At 30.3% G+C, this 19,556-nt stretch overlaps 1 protein-coding gene, 1 long non-coding RNA gene and 1 pseudogene across 18 annotated transcripts; 1 reads left to right on the forward strand and 2 right to left on the reverse strand.

Annotated features, from left to right (window-relative positions):
* The first annotated feature begins 3,151 nt into the window (after positions 1–3,151).
* On the forward strand, positions 3,152–19,074 carry LOC101508762 (disease resistance protein RPS2-like). Of its 17 annotated transcripts, XM_073369140.1 has the most exons (13): positions 3,171–3,459; positions 4,183–4,257; positions 5,241–5,323; positions 11,626–12,165; positions 15,547–16,261; positions 17,103–17,200; positions 17,295–17,393; positions 17,509–17,610; positions 17,723–17,854; positions 17,947–18,027; positions 18,164–18,221; positions 18,318–18,473; positions 18,555–19,074. In XM_073369140.1, the coding sequence occupies exons 5-13, from the start codon at positions 15,898–15,900 to the stop codon at positions 18,986–18,988; spliced, it is 1,524 nt and encodes a 507-aa protein (XP_073225241.1). In that variant the 5' UTR covers positions 3,171–3,459; positions 4,183–4,257; positions 5,241–5,323; positions 11,626–12,165; positions 15,547–15,897; the 3' UTR covers positions 18,989–19,074. The 17 variants fall into 17 exon arrangements, with proteins under 17 accessions (XP_073225233.1, XP_073225238.1, XP_073225239.1 ...); XM_073369141.1 differs by lacking the exon at positions 3,171–3,459 and having other exon boundaries at positions 3,571–4,257; positions 5,244–5,323; XM_073369142.1 differs by lacking the exons at positions 3,171–3,459; positions 4,183–4,257 and adding an exon at positions 4,498–4,850 and having other exon boundaries at positions 5,244–5,323.
* LOC105852059 (cationic amino acid transporter 1-like) lies at positions 9,142–10,610 on the reverse strand (annotated as a pseudogene).
* On the reverse strand, positions 17,076–18,399 carry LOC140920564 (uncharacterized). The gene is made up of 2 exons (XR_012163262.1): positions 18,261–18,399; positions 17,076–17,593 (listed from the first exon to the last, which is right to left on the reverse strand). It is a non-coding gene; the product is annotated as an uncharacterized lncRNA (long non-coding RNA).
* Positions 19,075–19,556: the final 482 nt, after the last annotated feature.

Genomic DNA, 19,556 nt, shown 5'->3' on the forward strand with positions numbered 1-19,556 from the left:
GAAAATTATATGTTTACCTGCGCAATGCGCGGGTCTTAATATAGGAAATATTAATTATTCAACACTCAATATTCCTCCATCATTTTTTGTAACAATTCTTCCAATGGTTTTAACTCTCGATTAATATATTGAATCCTTTTAAAAGTTTTTCAAGAAATACATAGATTTCTCAAAAAATACATGACTACAATGAGTGAAAGTTATTTTATATTGTGTATTGTTTATGTTTATTTGGAAATAAGAAGAAAATGACAAATATAATTAGGTCTCTATGCAACTCATTCTATGCTTATTTACATGCTTTCAAAAAAATTCCTTTTAGATAAACAAAAAGTGAGAGTTTTTATATTCTTTTTAGTTTACATCTTTGAATTTTAATTTTAATTGTATGATTTGATTTATTTGTGGTCAATTGTTTCTGTTGATATTTGATCCTAATACATCCCTTTTTTGTCCAAATTGTACTTATATTTTATTATATAGTATATTATGTGTCATCCAATGTATTTGTCGGATATATGTTGAAACTTGAAATAAATTTATATCACCAATACATACCTATTAAATTTTAGTGATAATATGAATAAGTTATATAATATTATATGATGACAACTACACTATCTTTCTCACCTCATCTTTAGACACATCGAGTCAAAGAATGTAACACTTAACTTTTTAAGATTTCATCAGATGAAAAATAATAAATACTTCATGTCTATGATATAGACCTATCCCATATTTTTAATTTTTACAATTATTTAAATTAGATTTATGTGTCTTTCTCTATTTCTTCTTATTATATTATTGTTAGTATGGACTTAGAGAAAAATTTGTATGTTGTCCAAAATATTGAATTTATTTTATATGGTTATATACTAAAATATATTTTTAACTTTTTTCAAATAAGAAATTATTTTTTTTCGTACAAAATAGTAAATTGTTTTGGTACTAAAAAAAAAGTTATCTCAAACATATATTTTTTAAATAGTGTTTACATTATATGAAATTTGTTTCAATACATCAAAATTATAATTTATAAATAATATATACACGTTTTAACCCACTGGTACATTTTTTTTAAGAACAAAATCGTAATATTTTACTTAAATTATATGCCTAGTATTATAAAATATTTAAGAAATTATATGTTTATCTGTGCAATGCCCAATTCTTAATCTAGTTTGATTTACTTATAAGGATAAATTGTTGATTTTGCGAGTGGGTGTAATTGATTGAAGAAAAAGGTGTAATTAGTAAATTTATATAACATGTCAATAATATATTGTGATGCAACTTTGCAGATCAATTTTAATTACAAATCCAATAGAATGTTTTGTGTGGATGGTATCTTAGTCAAATTTTGAAAAGATTTTAAAGTTTAGACAACACCCATTGATGATTTACCTCAAGCTACTAGCAAATTATCTGTGGGTTTGCACTTTGCACGAGTCCGCAATTTTATTGCTGATTTATATAAGGTCAAAATTATTTATTTTTTGATGTGACTCAAAAGAATAGTATATAAACTTATAAAAATTGTGAATATGTTTTGAAAATTAGAAGCAATGAGAAACAAATACTTGTAAAATATGATTGCATGCATAATTTATTTTATTATCTGTTAAATATTTAAATTAAAGTGTAGCAGATAAAATTTAAGCAAAATTTCAGAGATAAAATTTATTAAATGTTCAATCTGACCAATAACAAACTTTTCTGGATATTATAGTAATTTTGAAATTGTTATTAATGAAAAAATTTCTTGTATATGATAGTCCAATTTCAATAACAACAATTTATCTTATATATAATAATTGTCCCATACATGATAATTATTTGAAATTTTTATCATTGAATTTTTTTTCAATATATGTTAGTTCAAACTTATAGTATATATTTGTTTTTTATTTGGAAAAATGAACGGAAAAACAAAAGCATAAAAATAAATATGAAGTTCATAGTTATGAAAAAAATGGACTAGATGTTTATAAAATAAAAGGGTTACATAAGTTTTTTATCTTCATCACATTTTAAAATTTCATTTTTAGTTCTTTTAAAAAAATTATATCAATAGTCCCTATAAAATTATCTTGCCAGCCATTTTCATCCCTACTAGAATATATATATGATTCAAATTTTAAAATTTTAAATTATTTTTGCATGCAGGTTAAAGAGCATTTAAAAATGTTCCTCTACAATTTTTTTTTTAATTTATGATGAATTAAATATAAATTTTTAAATGTCATAAATTTAAGATCAAAGTAACGAAAATCATAGTTTCAAATTAAAACGAAATTTTAAAATTTTTAAGTGGTAAAAATGTATTTAATTTATAAAAAAAAAAAATTTGAAATATTTATTTTCTTAAAGTCATTTATAGTCACAAGTCTAAGATATAAATGATCGTATTGAAGTGAAAAGAGTTAGAGAAAGAGGAAAAAGTGATGAAATTGGTTGAAGTTAAGAAAATAGTGAGAAAAAATGAAGGAAAAAAAAAGATGAGATAATGGGATAAAGAAGGAAAAAAAAAAAAGATAGAATGATGCAAGAAAGGAAAAAAAAATGGAATGCATGAAAGAATAATAAAAAAAATGAAGGTCGAAATTGAATGAAAAAACAATTAAATGAATCTGGAAGTTTATTTATTTAGTTTTTTACGACTATTGTGAGAGTTTTTAGAGATAGTTTAAAATGTGAGAGTTTTTAGAGATAGTTTAAAATTATTTTAATAAAAGTGGATAAATGTAATGTCGAAAAAAGAGGAAGAAAAAGAACATCTCAAAATATAGAATGCATGAATATGAATATAATATTAATACCAAGTATTGATATAGATACAATATTTAAAATAAAAGTATAAGTACATCAAATGGAAAATATATATATTTTTTTTATATAATTTAATTAAGAGATTTAATTTAGTTCACGATATAAAATTACAATAAAAATTTAAAATGTAGAAAAATATTTTAATTCAAATACACAAAAATTATGATTTATGTTATTATATAAGAAAATCACTATTTTTATTTGCAATAAAAAAATAAGTACCACTAATATGGCATGAGTATGGATGAAGTTTACTATTTTAGAAGTACTAATATCTCACTATTCAATTTTTTTTGTTTACAATAAATATAAAAATTAATAGAATAACCAAATGACAAATACATATTTGGTTAATGTAATGGAGAACGGTGGTAAATTGAGTCCTTTAGAGTATAAACCTCTTTTAAATAAAGATGTAGATTTAATGGAGAGAAAAATGAGTGAATTAGTTAATTTGTGTGCTTCGATTTGGCAAAATAAGTAAAAGCCGTTATTTGAATTGAAAGAGAAATAGAAGTAGTAGCTCGAAATCAGATGGCAATGGCAATGGAGCTTCTGTTGATCGCTCAAACTGTTGATTTCATGGACGCCGAAATCTGCAATCTCCCAAATCAATTCAAATCCAACAAGGTATTCTTCATTCTTCCAAAATATACAGTTGCCGTTGGATTGGATTGGATTCGATCATCACCGTTCACATTTATAGCGTGTTATTAATTGGAACTAACTAGTAACTGTGTGTGTAGTGTGAACCAATTCCTATCTTCCTCCCCAAACCATCTTAGGAGAATCATGGTTTCAAATAGGAAAGGACAATACTATTATTATTTTTTAATTTCTTCACTATATAGATCCCTGTGCTACCAAATATTTTAATTTCCCCACTACAGTTTTGTTCTCTATATCTATCATTTAAAATGTGTACACTTGTTAATAAAAATGATTATTTATACTAACTTTCACGGCAAATCATGTTCATTGGTTTTCTTTACACTTTGAAATGAGTGCATTACGAATACGAACTTGAGAGTGAGACAAATTATTGAACCTATGAAATGGTAAAGAAATTTGCATTCAACTGCGAGATTTCGGATTTGAACTCGGGACATGATGTTCAGTCTAACAATTTCGGTATTTGCATGTTGAGTATAGGCTTTATGGATCAATAATTGAACCTTTAAATATTTCCAAGCTAGCTGTTAAAATAACAACCCTTTAAATAATGCTTTGAACCTTTATACAGTAGCAAGAAACCAAAAAAGAAAAAGGATAACAGCTGCTGTAGTCTCTACTGCTTTTGTTTTCTGCAGAACTTGAATTGCAATGATCATTACCTTATTCTCTTGATGCTAGATACTGCAGATTGAAGAAAGGGGAAGATTGTTCATACAACTTGAGCTGGTATGCACTGAAAGTACTCAAAATCAGGTAAAAAAACATTCTCATAGTTTCCTTTTATTAAATTTTTTGTGCTTGAGTTCATTCTTCTGTGCTTTATTCCCTTTTCCGAGTTTATCTGTTTCTTCCATTAACTTCATTACAATTGGTATAATCTCAGATGCATCATCATCTGTTTCTTCCACCCAAATTCATCACCAAACCTTTACTAAAAAACTCAGATCTATCTCTGTCTCGATCTCGTACGATGAGATTTTGGGGAAGGTACTTCAATCAACGCTTTTTCTCTGTTTCAATCCCTATCCTCAGATTCACCATCACCATTATCGTCTTCACCTCCACCTCCGTCGTTTTCGGTTGCATAAATGGCAGTTGTTGTTTGAGGTGTGAAAATGGGAGCACTTGAGGAAGTGAATAGGTTGGAATGAGAATGTGGATGGTGAAAAATGATGGTAAGAGTTGGTTGTAGTGAAAGAGTAGAAGAAGAGTAATCTTTTTTGGGTGGATAGAGAGAAATAACATGTTGGAGAATGAAGAAGTCATGGCCATTGCAGAGTGTGAAGAGACAAAGAAAACTTATGACATTTACTGGTTCTGCATTTTTCAGTTCTTCAAACCCTAAGGTTATTTAGTTTTTAAAAATAAAAAGTTGCACAGTCAACATCATTGATACACATAAAAATATTATGGGTCTACTTGGGACAAAGAATGATCTGTAAAAGAGGGTCATTCATATGTTATGCCCTTATTACAAGGGTTTAAAATTTCATGTGTTTGAAATAAAACAAGACCAACCTACTAATTACTCAATTTCGAATTCAATTTCCGCATTCAATTGCTGATCTTCTAACGGTGGAGTTGTTATCAAGCCACCACCAGCGTGACTGATGGTTGATTCTTCATAATTTCACTCATCTTCTTCTTTGTCACTGTTTTCGTAGAAATGTTTAGTCTCTGCTGCTTTTGTTTACTGCAGAACTTCAATTGCATTGAACATTACTTTATTCTCTCAGCAGATTGGAGAAATAGAGAAAATTGTTCACAAGACTTGAGCATGTGCTGAAAGTGGTTATTTGTAAATCTGTTGGAAAACAAGGTAAAAAACATATTCATGGTTGGTTACCTTTATTCTGTTTACATTTTCAGTTTTTCTGTCTGTAAATGATTTACATTCTCAATCTGCACTGCTCCTGGCTACACGATCATTTGTCATAAGTTGCTTGTTTACCGTTTTCAAAGATGCAGTGGTTATTTGTAAATATGTTAGAAATATCTTAAACAAAAAGATTGACTAGAAAGTTTGCTTGATCTTTCTCCAATAGATTTATGAGTAAACTAAAAAATTTCTTTGATGAAAAGTGTCATCAAGTTCAAATTTTCAGACTAAGTCTGTGAATGTAGAAAATCTTCATGTACAGAAGGAATATGAACATTGTGTTCAGAGAATCAGATTTACTACCAATCAACCATTTTCATATACATTACACAATAAAGTATATATGTGTGCTTGAGATCAAGCATAGTAACTAACTATTTAACTGACCGCAAAACTACCAAAATAGAAAAAACCAACATAAATAACTACATCTATAATTAAACTACTTTTTTTATAATTAAACAACTTGTTTTGGTCATCATACCTTTCATTATATATTTGTTTGTCGCTGAACTTCAAGTCAAAACTAAATAATGTCAAATTGAAGCTTTGTTTAACATTAATGGCTAACTTTGCTCTATTGAAATTGATTTAGATGGTGAGTTGCTTGATTGATTTGGCGAAGACATATGTGGAGAAATTGATAAATGGGGTAATAGCAGAATCACGTCATGTATTTTGCTTCACATGCATTGCTAAGGAATTCGAAGAAGAAAAATCTAGGTTGGAAGTAGAAAGAAAAACTTTGGAGCAACGTGCTAAAGTGGCAACAGGAAGAGATGAAGACATTCGAGCCAATGTTCGTTTCTGGGAAGAGGAAGTTGAAAAGCTCATTCAAGAGGACATAAAACAAAACAAACATGTTTTTTTGGATTCTGTCCTGATTGCATATTTTTCAATGCTGGAATGCAAGTGATGCATGGTGTTGATGAAGATATGGATGGAATTTATAAATGTTTGAAGTTTAGCTATGATTATATGAAGGATGAAAAAGCCAAGCGATTGTTCCTCTTATCTTCTATATTCCCAGAAGATAAAGAAATTTCTGTTGAAATTCTAACTAGACTTGGCATTGGAACGGGCCTTTTTGGGGAAGATTATGGCAGCTACGATGATACTCGAAACCAAGTAGTTGTTGCCAAAAATAAACTCATAGATTCTTGTTTGTTGTTGGATGTTGGTGAAAGACATGTAAAAATGCATGATTTAGTTCGTGATGCGGCTCAATGGATAGCAAACAAAGAGATTCAGGGTGTAAATTTATCTATCAAAGATCAAAAGTTATTGGTTCAAAAAGAAATAAATATTAAATATTTATTATGTGAAGGGAAGGACATGGATTTGTTTTCTTGTAAATTTGAGTGTTCAAAACTTGAGATTCTAATTGCCGATATAGATAGAGATGAAAGCCAAAAATGTATGGAAGTCCCAAATTCTTTCTTTAAAAATATTGTCAAGCTTCGAATTTTATACTTTACAGGTAATGAAAAACAACCTCTATCATTACCACAATCAATTCAGTCATTGACGAATATTCGATCTTTGTTGGTTGATAAAGTGGATTTAGGTGACATCTCTGTTTTGGGAAAGCTGCAAAGTCTTGAGACTCTTGATTTGGTGTCCTGCACAATCAATGAATTGCCATTCGAAATTACAAAATTGGGGAAATTTAAATTGTTGAACTTGGATAATTGTGAAATTCGAAGGAATAATCCATTTGAAGTCATTGAAAAATGCTCATCACTTGAAGAGTTGTATTTCATAGAGAGTTTTAACGGTTTTTGTCGAGAAATAGCCATACCCGAGTTGCAAAGGTATCATATTTGTAACAACTGGGATATAATGAATTATTCACAATCAACGTATTTGAGTTTTTGTGCTAGTGATGATGCATCTGTTTTTTCAGAAGCAACGTTCAAGTATTTCATGCGAACAACAGAGTTTCTTCGACTAATAGGAATTAAGAGGGGATGGAGAAATCTCATGCCTGAGATTGTTCCTATAGGTCAAGGTATGGATGATCTTGTTGAGCTTCGCTTGAGTTGTATTTCACAGTTACAGTGTCTCATTGACTCTATTGGTTCTCAAGTACCAAGTCTTTTGTCCAAGTTGGTTGTACTAGAATTGGATAAGATGGAAAATTTGGAAGAACTAATCAATGGTTCCTTATCCTTTGACTCTTTGAAGAATTTAGAGATGCTATCAATGAAGCAGTGTAAAAAATTTAAAAGATTGTTTCATTGCAAGCTAAATTTCTGCAATCTGAAGACCTTGATACTGGAGAAATGCCCAATGTTGGTTTCCCTATTTCCATTGATGTCTTGGAATCTGGTGCAGCTAGAGAAATTGCAAATAGCTGATTGTGAGGAACTGAAAAACATAATAGATATTAAAAGAGAGGAGGAATCAAGAGACGAAATAGAGGATGGTGATAATGATAACAAGAGGCATGACTCGATTTTTCCAAAACTAAAAGTTCTTGATATTGAGGGATGTCACCGATTAGAATCGATACTTCCCTTCCTTTCTTCTCAAGATTTTCCAGTACTAGAAGCTATCTTAATAAGAAAATGTGATGAGCTGAAATACATATTTAGCCAATACCAACATGTTGAACTCAAGTCACTACAAAGAATGCAGCTCTGTCAATTACCAAATTTCATAGACATTTTTCCAAAATGCCAGGATTCCATGTCTTCGCCTGTGAGTGAGTCATATTCTACTTCCGGAGATGGTTTCAAGGAACAAATACAATCGGACCCTATCAAATGCAATAGCTTCTCTTGGACTTATCTACGTTGTCATGGTGATAAATATGGGAGTTCGTCAACAACTAGAATTCCATTAGTTTCTGGGGATCAACCACACGACTACTCAATCGCATCGGTAACTGTTGAAAGTGTGAGATTTTAGAGAAAAGGAGAAGAGAAAATAATAAGGGTTTGAATATTATTGATAATAGCTTAATGCTAACTTGATTACAATAGACTCAATACTAATCTCTATTTATAGAGAAACATAGACTAAATCTCTATTCTAAGATATCTCTATAATTATAAATTGATCCTAAGAAATAATTTAAGATACTCTAATATAATATAAAAGATATTATAAGATATTTTTTAATATTCTAACACTCCCCCTCAAGCTAAACCTTACTAAGCTTTAGCTTGCTACAAGAAAATATTTTGCTCCACAAAATAATAAAAAATATGGAGAGGCAACTCAGAGATGCATGCGAAGTCGGAGAGAATTGCTATAAATATAGCCTAGCCAGATAGTCTGATTAATCATCAGCCTGAGAGAAATTCATGGAAGGCAATTGAAAAAAGCAAGCTCCGTTCTTCTAAAAAACTGCATTTGGAAGCTTCAAACCAATAATAATGGAGAGGCAACTCAGGGATGCATGTGAAGTCAGAAAGAATTGCTATAAATATAGCCTAGCCAGATAGTCTGATTAATCATCAGCCTGAGAGAAATTCATGGAAGGCAATTGAAAAAAGCAAGCTCCGTTCTTCTAAAAAACTGCATTTGGAAGCTTCAAACCAATAATAATGGAGAGGCAACTCAGGGATGCATGCGAAGTCGGAGAGAATTGCTATAAATATAGCCTAGCCAGATAGTCTGATTAATCATCAGCCTGAGAGAAATTCATGGAAGGCAATTGAAAAAAGCAAGCTCCGTTCTTCTAAAAAACTGCATTTGGAAGCTTCAAACCAATAATAATGGAGAGGCAACTCAGGGATGCATAAGTCATGATCAATCAACGTAATAAGAAAATGCGTCCAAAACAGGAGAGATAATGGCTGTTTGAACAATGACACATATTTTCGCTGATCAAAATTGGAGAGTAAGGGCAGATCTGGAACCATCGAAGAGAGAATAATCGTGCACCAAGAAGAATCCCATCAATTGAATTGCAAATCTTATATATGAATCTTTATCAATAGAGCCAAAAAGAAATATGTTAATAGCAATAGACAAAGAAGGTAGCCAAGGAACCAAAGGAACTCCCCAAATTGTAGGCTTCCTTGCCATTGGTACAAAAAGCCAAATACCACCCGTCCCTAAAATCCACAGTGGAACAAAAACTAAATAACCAATCCAGCCATCAGTACTATTATTCCAATAAGCTGAAATTCCAATTGAAGAGCCAATAATCAACACAAGACCCACAATGAAATTGCGTTGATCTCCTTTTGTAGTTACTCCACTTGAATAATAACGCCTTACTAAAAGTGCTAAGGCCACAAGGGAAAATATAAATAAGGTGGAAATTGACAAAAGGTTAGAGAGAATAGCAAGATCAGTGAAAAAAGCAACAACACCAGAAGCTGCAAGCATTGAGATAGTAGCATTCATAGGTGTCCCAGTTCTATGATCAACAAGAGCAAACCAAGGTGGCATCATGTGAGTACGTGCAATGTGCACCAACCAACAATACAATTGTCATTCCTTTCAAGGCACCTAATGAAACAATGTACTTAGCCCAATCCATTCCAACAGCACTAAAAGCAACAGAAAAAGGTGCATTAACATCTATATCTTTATAATTCTGCATGAGACAAAGTGTTGTAGCTAGTAGGCAATATAATATGGTGGTAATCAACGTAGATCCAACAAGACCATTAGGAATGTCTCTGCCAGGATTCTTGGTTTCCTCAGCCATAGTTGAAACAACATCAAAGCCAACATAAGCAAAGAAAAGAACAGCAGAAGCATCAATCATACCGTGAACACCAAAAGGAGTAAATGGAGAGTAGTTTTCGGGTTTGGCTTTGATGAGACCAGCAATAATAATGAAGACAATGACAAACATGTGAAAGATAGTAGCAACGTAGTTGAAAATAGAAGAGCCTTTGGTGTTGTAGACAGCAAGGGCAGTGATGGCAATGAGGGCACCAACAGCAATGGGGTCAAGATGGCCATAGTCAGGGTTCATGCTATGGACTATTATACGAAAGTCTTCTGGAGCTCTGTTGCAGAGTGTGGCAAAATAAGATGTCCATGATCGAGCTACCGCTGCATTTCCTATAACATACTCAAGAAGGATATTTCCAGCTGCTATAAATGCCACAAAGTCCCACCAATTCAATGTCTTCTTCATCTCATTACCACTCCGAGCCTTAACTTCAAATAACTCCGAATGATCACTGGGTCGTTTCAACACACGATCCTTCAATCGGAATGGTGTTTCCATCACCGATCTTCCACGGGAAGAAGTCATTTTTTTTTTTTGGAAGGTGGAGTGGCCAATGAGAGGTAGGCTAAATATTAGGGTTTTGGCTAGACTGTTTAAGGGTTTTGGCCAGAGAGATAAACCTCTCGGTGCTCTTAGCTCGGTTGGTTGGAGCGCCAAACCCTAATGGGTTGTGGAAAGGTTTATAGAACCCTAATAATAATAATAAATTTTTTTTTTTTGCGCAGTGAACAGTACCGCGCGATGAACAGTGCTGCGACTGATCTGCTGAAAATAAACGAAAAGCTACAAAGAAGGGGTAAAGCAGAATTGGGACACGCTTTACTAAAAAATCTCACTGAATATTGGAATGTTAGAAAAGAGAAACTATAATTATATTCCCTAATTGTTGGGAACTCGACAGCGGAATAGAGGCGAGATCGTTCAAGGAGGATCGAAATAGGCTCTAGATACCATGTTGAAAGTGTGAGATTTTAGAGAAAAGGAGAAGAGAAAATAATAAGGGTTTAAATATTATTGATAATAGCTTAATGCTAACTTGATTACAATAGACTCAATACTAATCTCTATTTATAGAGAAACATAGACTAAATCCTAAATTAAGAATAAATCATAATAATAATAAGAGATATTCTAAGATATCTCTATAATTATAAATTAATCCTAAGAAATAATTTAAGATACTCTAATATAATATAAAAGATATTATAAGATATTTTTTAATATTCTAACAGTAACCTCTCACATTTTTCTGTTATATTTTGATACTTTATCTTTTTAATGTGTATGTTGTATATTATTTGAAAGTTTTGTGCATATTTAACATCCCAAACTTGAAGATTGCTATTAGAAGTTGAATATTATTTGACGTATTTCAAAAACTTCGATGCACTAAATTTATTATAGATAATGTAAGCCAATCTTTAGGACATATAAAAGAAACGTTATAGCTTATATGTTTTTGCATTTTCATAAGTTGTATGCACACTAGAGGAATGTTTAGTTTGATTTTTAGTTCCTTTACATTGGGATTACGTTACAGGTATCAAATTCACACAATCTTCAAATATGGGAACGTGCTCAATGTCTTCCGATACAACTAGATATCATGTGCAATATTAGAGAGATTGTGCTGTCTCATTTTTTGAAGATAAAATCGGTGTTTATCTTGTCTATTGCTCCAAGAATGCTGGAATCTTTGGAAATTACGAATTGTAATGAATTGAAGCACATAGTGATAGACATTGGAGATCATGACAGTAGTGGCAATAATTGGGGCAATGTCTTCCCTACATTGAAAAGGCTCTACGTTGGAGACTGCATGCAGTTGGAATACATATTTGGACCCTACACTAATGACGATCAAAACCACACTGAGATTCACCTTCATCTTCCGCCATTGCAATATCTCAATCTCTGCAATCTGCCAAGTTTAGTTGCTATGTGTCCCGAACAATATCGCCCGACGTTTCCATCTTTGAAAGAACTTGAACTAAAAAAATGCTCCCAAGTTGATATCTAATCTATCGGTGATTTCATTATTCATTCGGTTTCAAAATCTCAAGACAGTACAATCATGAAGGTATCCCTTTTTTCTTATATATTTTTTGTTTGCCAAATTAATCAATGATTTCAATCTTACTCGAAAAATGTTATTGGATTTCAATTGGTAACTACTTAGTGTAAAAAACTTGAAATGAGAATGTGACATTTGTTTCAATAGAATCAATGTTTGTGCGGTGTCGGTGAAACATTAAAATAGTAGTTTGAAAATAGTTCCAAGCAAGATATAAGTCTCACATCTGCTTATATTTTGAGTAGTGTGTTGATACTTTAGAATGTATCTCTAGGAAATAGATTGTGGCATAATATGTTCCGAAGGCTCTGTTGAAAATGTTTATTTTTCCAACTTCTGTGTCTGTTTAACTATTTTATGAAAACATTTATTTTTCTATTTTAATAATGAATTAGAATATGACCCGCGCATTATACGGAATATATAGACTTTAAGATATTAGTATATTGTGTATAAGATTTTAAATTTTCAAAAATAATATAATTTTTTGATTTTGTTTATAGAGTATTTTTTACGAGTTTATTTGAGTAATAGTTATATATGAGTTTATAAACACACATTTGAGAATATGTAGAATGTTCTAGAGAATGGAATTGCAACTAATTTATATATTAAATTTTTAACCATTGAATTATTATGTTAAAATTTTAGTTATATTTTAATGAATGAATAAGATTTAAAACTGATAAAAAAAATATTTAAATGTTTAATAAACCGATTTACAATTTCATGTCTTATATCACATTTCATGCATTAAAGATTTTGAGAAAATAGGAAAAAAAAAGTATTATATAAAAAATATATACGCATCAAAATGTACTAATAAGTATATAGTCAATAGTGTATTAATCATTAATCATTTATGGTGTATATGATGGATCAAATAATCTACTAAAATTAATATGTTAATCAATAATATGTTAAAATTTACATCTTTCTAATCACTACATTATTTTAAAGAATAGTAATTGTTAAACATTCACCACTCTCTCTAATGTTCAACCAAGAAATAAATCACTCTATCAAATGTGCAGTTAGGATTCATAAAACCAAAAACAATAATTTTTTGAAAAATATTATTAGAAAAAGTGGAAGGACAAATCTAAATTTATTGTCAAAATATTGTTAGAAAAAAAAATGACAAATCAAAACTTCAATGTTTTGAGTATAAGACTTCTATACAACTTGAGAATTTTCACAATCAACTCGTGTATAACTCGTGTATGTACGATTCAGAAGAAGTAAAACAGATGTAGAAACTTCAAATAGGTAGTATTTTTAAAAAATTTGACAACATAAAACATGTCTGTAAAAAAACCACAAATAATTTTTTAATCTAAATATTAAACATTATTCTTTTATCTATAAACGACAAATAGTTCTAAATCTCCTTAAGACACAATAATAACACTACTATGAAGCTGAATATGAACAATCTTCTTTGTCTTTTGGGGAGCCACTATAATTTCATGTCATTGATGAGATCAAATATGTCTGCAAAAACAATACTCTAACTAACAACAATCAAAGTTTTAAGAAACATGAGCAAATAGGTATAATATGTTACATAAAACCACTTAAAAATTATTTGTGCAATTTTTTTTTTCCAACTCCATCTACTTCTTTGAAAATAATTGGGCTTCAAAGAGGTTTCTTTTTTAGTTAATAAAGTGAGATCGTGAAAACTCATTCGTATCCGAAAGGTTTTCTCGTGGCAATGAAGGACTTGGTATCCGAAAGTTAATTGCATAAGGTGTGTGAAAATGGTTATTAGAAGAAAAAAATTATTGATAATTTAAACAGTTACAAATTCAGAATTGGAGGAGGCGCAATGCAATAATAAAAATTATTAAACATAATATACCGACAAAGTAAATATTGGAGTTTCAATTTTATTTTTAATAAGGCACTAATTATATAGCAAAATTAATAGTGAGATGGCAGCATCCTAGTTTGTGGGACTGTTTTAATAAAATTATATATAAAAATTGGAGTATAAATACTTTAAAAGATAACTATAAAATATTTTATAGATCTATTTAAAAATAAGCTATTTTTTTATTAAAAATACTATGCAATATTCAATTGGAGGAAATTAAACAATTGTAGAAACAAAAAATGTGGGATATATAGACATTAAGTATTTATTATTCGACAAAGTTTAGAGAGTTATTTGTTGCACTTAAAGAAGTATGTGTTACACCATTTGTCTCTATGTATCTAGAGATGAGGTGATACAGATAGTATAGTTGTCATCATATAATATTCCATAACTTATTCATTATATCACTGAAATTTAAGATGTGTATTGACTTTAAAAATGTATTTCGAGGTAAATCTAAAAAATATATTGGTGAACACATAACATACTCTATAATGAAATATAAGCACAATTTGGTAAAAACCATTGATGTATTTGCACAAATGTCTATACACACAACAATTGACCATAAACACGTCAAAATATATTATAATTACAAATATAATTAAAACTCAATGATGTAAACTACAAAAAAATATATAATTTCTCACACGTTTTGCTGATCTAAAAACACGTAAAATGCACATACAAAGAACCACACATTAGATGCAATCAATTACAAAATTATCGACAATCAATCTAACACAAATTATTATAGAAAAGTTGCATAGAGACCAAAATGTATGTGTCATTGTCTTCTAATTTCTAAATAAACATAAATAAAATATGATACAAAATAATTTTCACAAATTTTTGTGATTTATATATTTCTTGAGAAACGTTTAGAAGGACCAATATATTAATTGGAGTTAAAACCATAGAAAAATTGTTATCGATAATGATGTAGGAGCAATTAGTGTTGATTAACTAATATTAATATTAATTGTACTTTAATTTGTAACTCATGACAAATAAATAATAATAAGGAACATAAGATTATATGCTAAATAATAATAATAATAATAATAATAATAATAAAAAAAAAATGTGTGTTAAAGCAAATTGAAAGTGAAATAATAAGAAACATGGAAGAGGGAGGATGTACCTTTTAGATGTACCACATGATTTTTGTTGAGGTGACAATATTTGAATGAACTAGTACAATATTAAACTACGCGTCACAATATTACATGGAAGTCTATTTCAATATATTATAATAGATATACATTTTTTACATCATTTCATATCAAAATAATGAAACCAATAAAATATTTGACTAACTTGACAAATCATTCTTCAATGTATAATTTTTTTATAAGTTGGAAGTGTATTTTCCCCTTTAATTTCCTGTAACTTAAGAATATAATCTAAAATGAGATCTTATTTAATTTTAAAAATGTCATTTTTATTGAATTTCGGAAATGTTATTATGATAAAACTAATTTATTTTGTGTACATACTTGTAGGAATTGAGCATGAAACATTTTATTGCTTTGGAAAGTCTCAGGGTAGATAACTCAAAAGCAAAAAATATATTTTATCTCAATGAATTAGATGGACAACCAATGAACTTAGGGTTGCAACAGATGCAACAGATTACGTTATCTGATATGCATGATATGATGTACTTTTTTGTGAGACCCAAAAATTCTTTTGTCCTAAAAAACCTTACAAAGATAATGATCGTGCGATGTGAAATATTGGAAGTAGTTTTCTCCACTTCTATTTAAAGATGTCTATCACAACTGATTTATCTAACAGTAGAAGAATGCAAAGAGTTGAAGCATATCTTTAAAGATGACTTGCATAATGAAAACATGTCGAATTCCTTGACCTCAAGGACAATGTTCCCAAAGCTAAAAACACTCATCATAATAAAGTGCTACAAGTTGAAATATGTCTTTCCGGTCTCCATATGTAAAGAGTTTCCTGAGCTAGAGGTGCTAATGATAAAAGAAGCAGATGAGCTGGAGGAAATATTCAAATGTGAAGGAGATCAGAAAGTTGAGATTCCAAAACTAAAATATGTAGTATTAGACAACCTACCAAGCCTCTTCTTCACCCAAGGAATTCAATTTCAGAAGGCAAAAAATCGTTTAATACAAAATTGTCAAAAACTCTCTTTGACTTCTACTCCTGTAGCGAGGCAGCATATGTCATTCCTTTTGTTGTTTACACCAGGTACACACTATACCCAATATTTTTTTAAACCATTATTACATGTTGGTTTTAATTAACTACATATCATGTCATGTTTATAAAATATTTTGATAATTGTGTTTATTTCTTGTAATTCTTCGAATTTTTAAATGTGTGTATAGACAGTAGCACACTACCACAAAGTTCTTTACAAAAGAAAAAAAATGTATATAATTTTTTATCTGAATATATACTTTCTCAAGTTGACCGAGATGTAGAGAGTTTGAGTTTTAGAAATATATATATATGTGTTTGAGTGTGTGTGATTTTAATTGTTTATGTGAAATATACTTACTTGATTAATGACCGAATTTCTAGATACATTTGTCAAAATTTTCTTGAGAATTTATTCTTTAACTTTTTCCCTCGGCATTTCTTACCAAGTACTAGGAGTCCCTGTGCATTTCTTACCAAGTACTAATAGAGAATATATATGTCTCTCTAGGTATTGTTTTTTCAAAAAATATTACGGACATTGTCAAAGATGTCATATAGTCATTTGTTTTATCTTTACCAACCAATTATATGTCTTTTAATATTTAAAAAATTAAACTAGTTGGTTGAAGAATATAAAAAATTATCTAAAGTAGAAATGTGCATGAATAAGTGTTTTTTAAAATGCAAGAGCACATAGAGTTACCTATATACTTATAGAAGCTTTATGAAAGTGGTAAAATTTTAATTATTAGGCATAGACAGGTAAATAATTGTACATCTAGTTAACATTTTGGTTTTATTGTTCTGCTTATGAGTTTCTTTTTTTTTTTTTTTCCTGAGGAAATGTTATGCTTATGAGTTACTATCTAATAATATTTTGCTATAGATCGAGAAATAGGTAGATACATTTGGAGTACAGTTCAGCAATTAACAGAAGAACGTCTCACAGGTCAAACCACTAAAGAAGTTGAAGCGGCATCACAGGTCAATACCATTCTATTTACTTAAGCTACTCACTCCTGAATACAATCACCATGACAATGTCTTTGAATCAAACATCGTTTTTTTTTTTGTGCAGATACAAATGAAACAAACACCAAAGGCAGAGCATGAATTTGTTGAAATTGTTCCGGATTTAGAGATACCATCAGTAGCAATATTACCAACAAATTCAAAAGTAATTTGCAGGCCATATCAAATTTCTTCTCCATAAAACTCATTCAATAGTCTACGACTTGGTAATCAATGTTATTAATACTTTCATATCAGTAATGCATCTGTTCTTAATACAGGAGTTGGTGAATGAAGAATCAACGAATCAACAGTGTTTGATGAACCAACAACATCCACTTGGAGAAATTGATACTACCACCAAACCTTCTCAAGGAAATAATGTAAATATAGTATCACCTTATAGTGCATAGATAAAGCTAAAAAGAAATAGATTTTATTTCAAGTACTTCTTAAAAATACGCTACAGCTTATTTACATTTTCCTGCTACACAGTGTTTGAAAGAAACAGAGGACCAAAATATTCAAGAGGGTTATACGCCAGAAAAAACTGTTGCAGAAACTATGTCTACCATTTCAGAAACAAGAAATGGGCCACCTATACAATACATTTCTTCTAAACAAAAGGCATATCCCCTATTTTGCATGTTTTCTTTGACTTTTTAATATAGGAATTGAATTATACTACCAACTTAAACTTCCTTTTAATTTTTATGCAGTGTGTTGAAGAAGGAACTGCATTAACAAATGCCAACACAATAACACCCTCAACTCATTTAGAATTAGTCACTTCATCAAAGGTGAGTGTCTAGTATGTAACCAAATTTTCAAACATGTTCTATTGCTTTTCAAAAATTGTTAATATGGTGAGGCTAATCGTATAAAAATTAATATTTTGGATATGTTGATATAATTTGTTTATTTGAATATGTGTAGGAAAAAGATGTTGATGTTAGAGACTCTTTGGGAACTACCAAGACTAATGATGATCAAGGTGAAGGCTCTTTGGATAAATTTTATTTTCTTATGTTACCTCATCACTCTTTTGATTTTTGAAGTTGAACTCTCTCCACTTCCGCTTTTTGTTCAGTTTCTCTAAATGATGCTGCTGTTGGGAAAGTAACCTCAACTATTGAGGAACAGTTTCCTAAGGATGATGAATTTAGAGTTTCAAAATCTAAGCCCTCTCCAAGCAATAGCATTCCTTTGCCTCTTGCATTTCAGATTCCTTCCATGCCTTCTAAAGGTATTTACTCCCTTAGTTTTATTTATAATATTTTGTTTTAGTTCTTTGGAGAGTCTTAACTAGTTTTTTCTTCTCTATTAGGGAACCCTTCTCAAATAGTGAAAGATTTAAGTTCTCCTTCTCTTGTCAGACGGGAGCTTGAGGAACTGGTCTCCAAGAAGCATTTGGATTCCAAGAACTTGTCTTTGTTGACTGACTTTCTTGTTAAGCATCCTTCAGTTCTTTTAAGGGACACCTCACTTAGTAACCGATACAAGGGTTATGCATACAATTGCCTAGCTGAGCTATTGAAATTCCTCCTAACCAATAGCTTGTTGGATGTGTTAGGCTCAAGCCAAAATGAATTTGTTGAGTTATTACAAGATGTGCGCAGATGTGCTTTTGATAAGGATTGGTTGGATGGTGTCGAAAAGCGTGCTTTGACCTCATCTGAAGCTGTTTTGGAGAGTATCATTCAAAAGGAGGCAGAAATTTTAGAAACTAAGGCTGCTTTAAGTGCCCCTCTTGGCTATTAGAATATTTTTCCTTTCATTCTCTTTCGTTCTGTATGCTGAGGAAAATATTGATTGCTTTTACCGAATTGATGAATTGAGTGGATCAATCATGCTTGGTAATGTGTGGCCTCTAAAGCTCATATAACCTTTCATGATATTTGATGTGTGGTGTGAAACTTGTTAGAATTAGCCATAACGAACACTTCAGAACATGCTTACCTGTTTTCATGAATATATGATGTTGTTTGTGTGAAAAACATATTGACAATAATTTATTTCTTTAACTTTGTCTGATTTGTGCCTAGTGCAATCTGTTTCTAATTTTTTATCTCAAAATTTTGGATCAATGGGCCAAGTAAAAACATTTTGTTTAATTGGTAACCATGCAACTGACTTAGGGTGATATGTTGAATGTGATTAGGTTGACGGTATTTTTGAAAAATGAAAATAACATGATCCTCTAATAATATATAGAATCCTCCGGAACAAATCTTGAATGCTCAAGGAAACACAAAGCAGATACATGTTATAACACAATATTGTTTATTACCAAAAATAATAGAATAAGTAATAACGAGGATAGTAGTAG

Source organism: Cicer arietinum, chromosome 5 (genome assembly GCF_000331145.2).
Source record: "Cicer arietinum cultivar CDC Frontier isolate Library 1 chromosome 5, Cicar.CDCFrontier_v2.0, whole genome shotgun sequence".
NCBI lineage: Eukaryota > Viridiplantae > Streptophyta > Magnoliopsida > Fabales > Fabaceae > Cicer > Cicer arietinum.

What these genes read in the sequence shown, in the direction of transcription:
- LOC101508762 (XM_073369132.1), top strand. Translation starts at nt 6,290, where the DNA reads ATGCAAGTGATGCATGGTGTTGATGAAGATATGGATGGAATTTATAAA.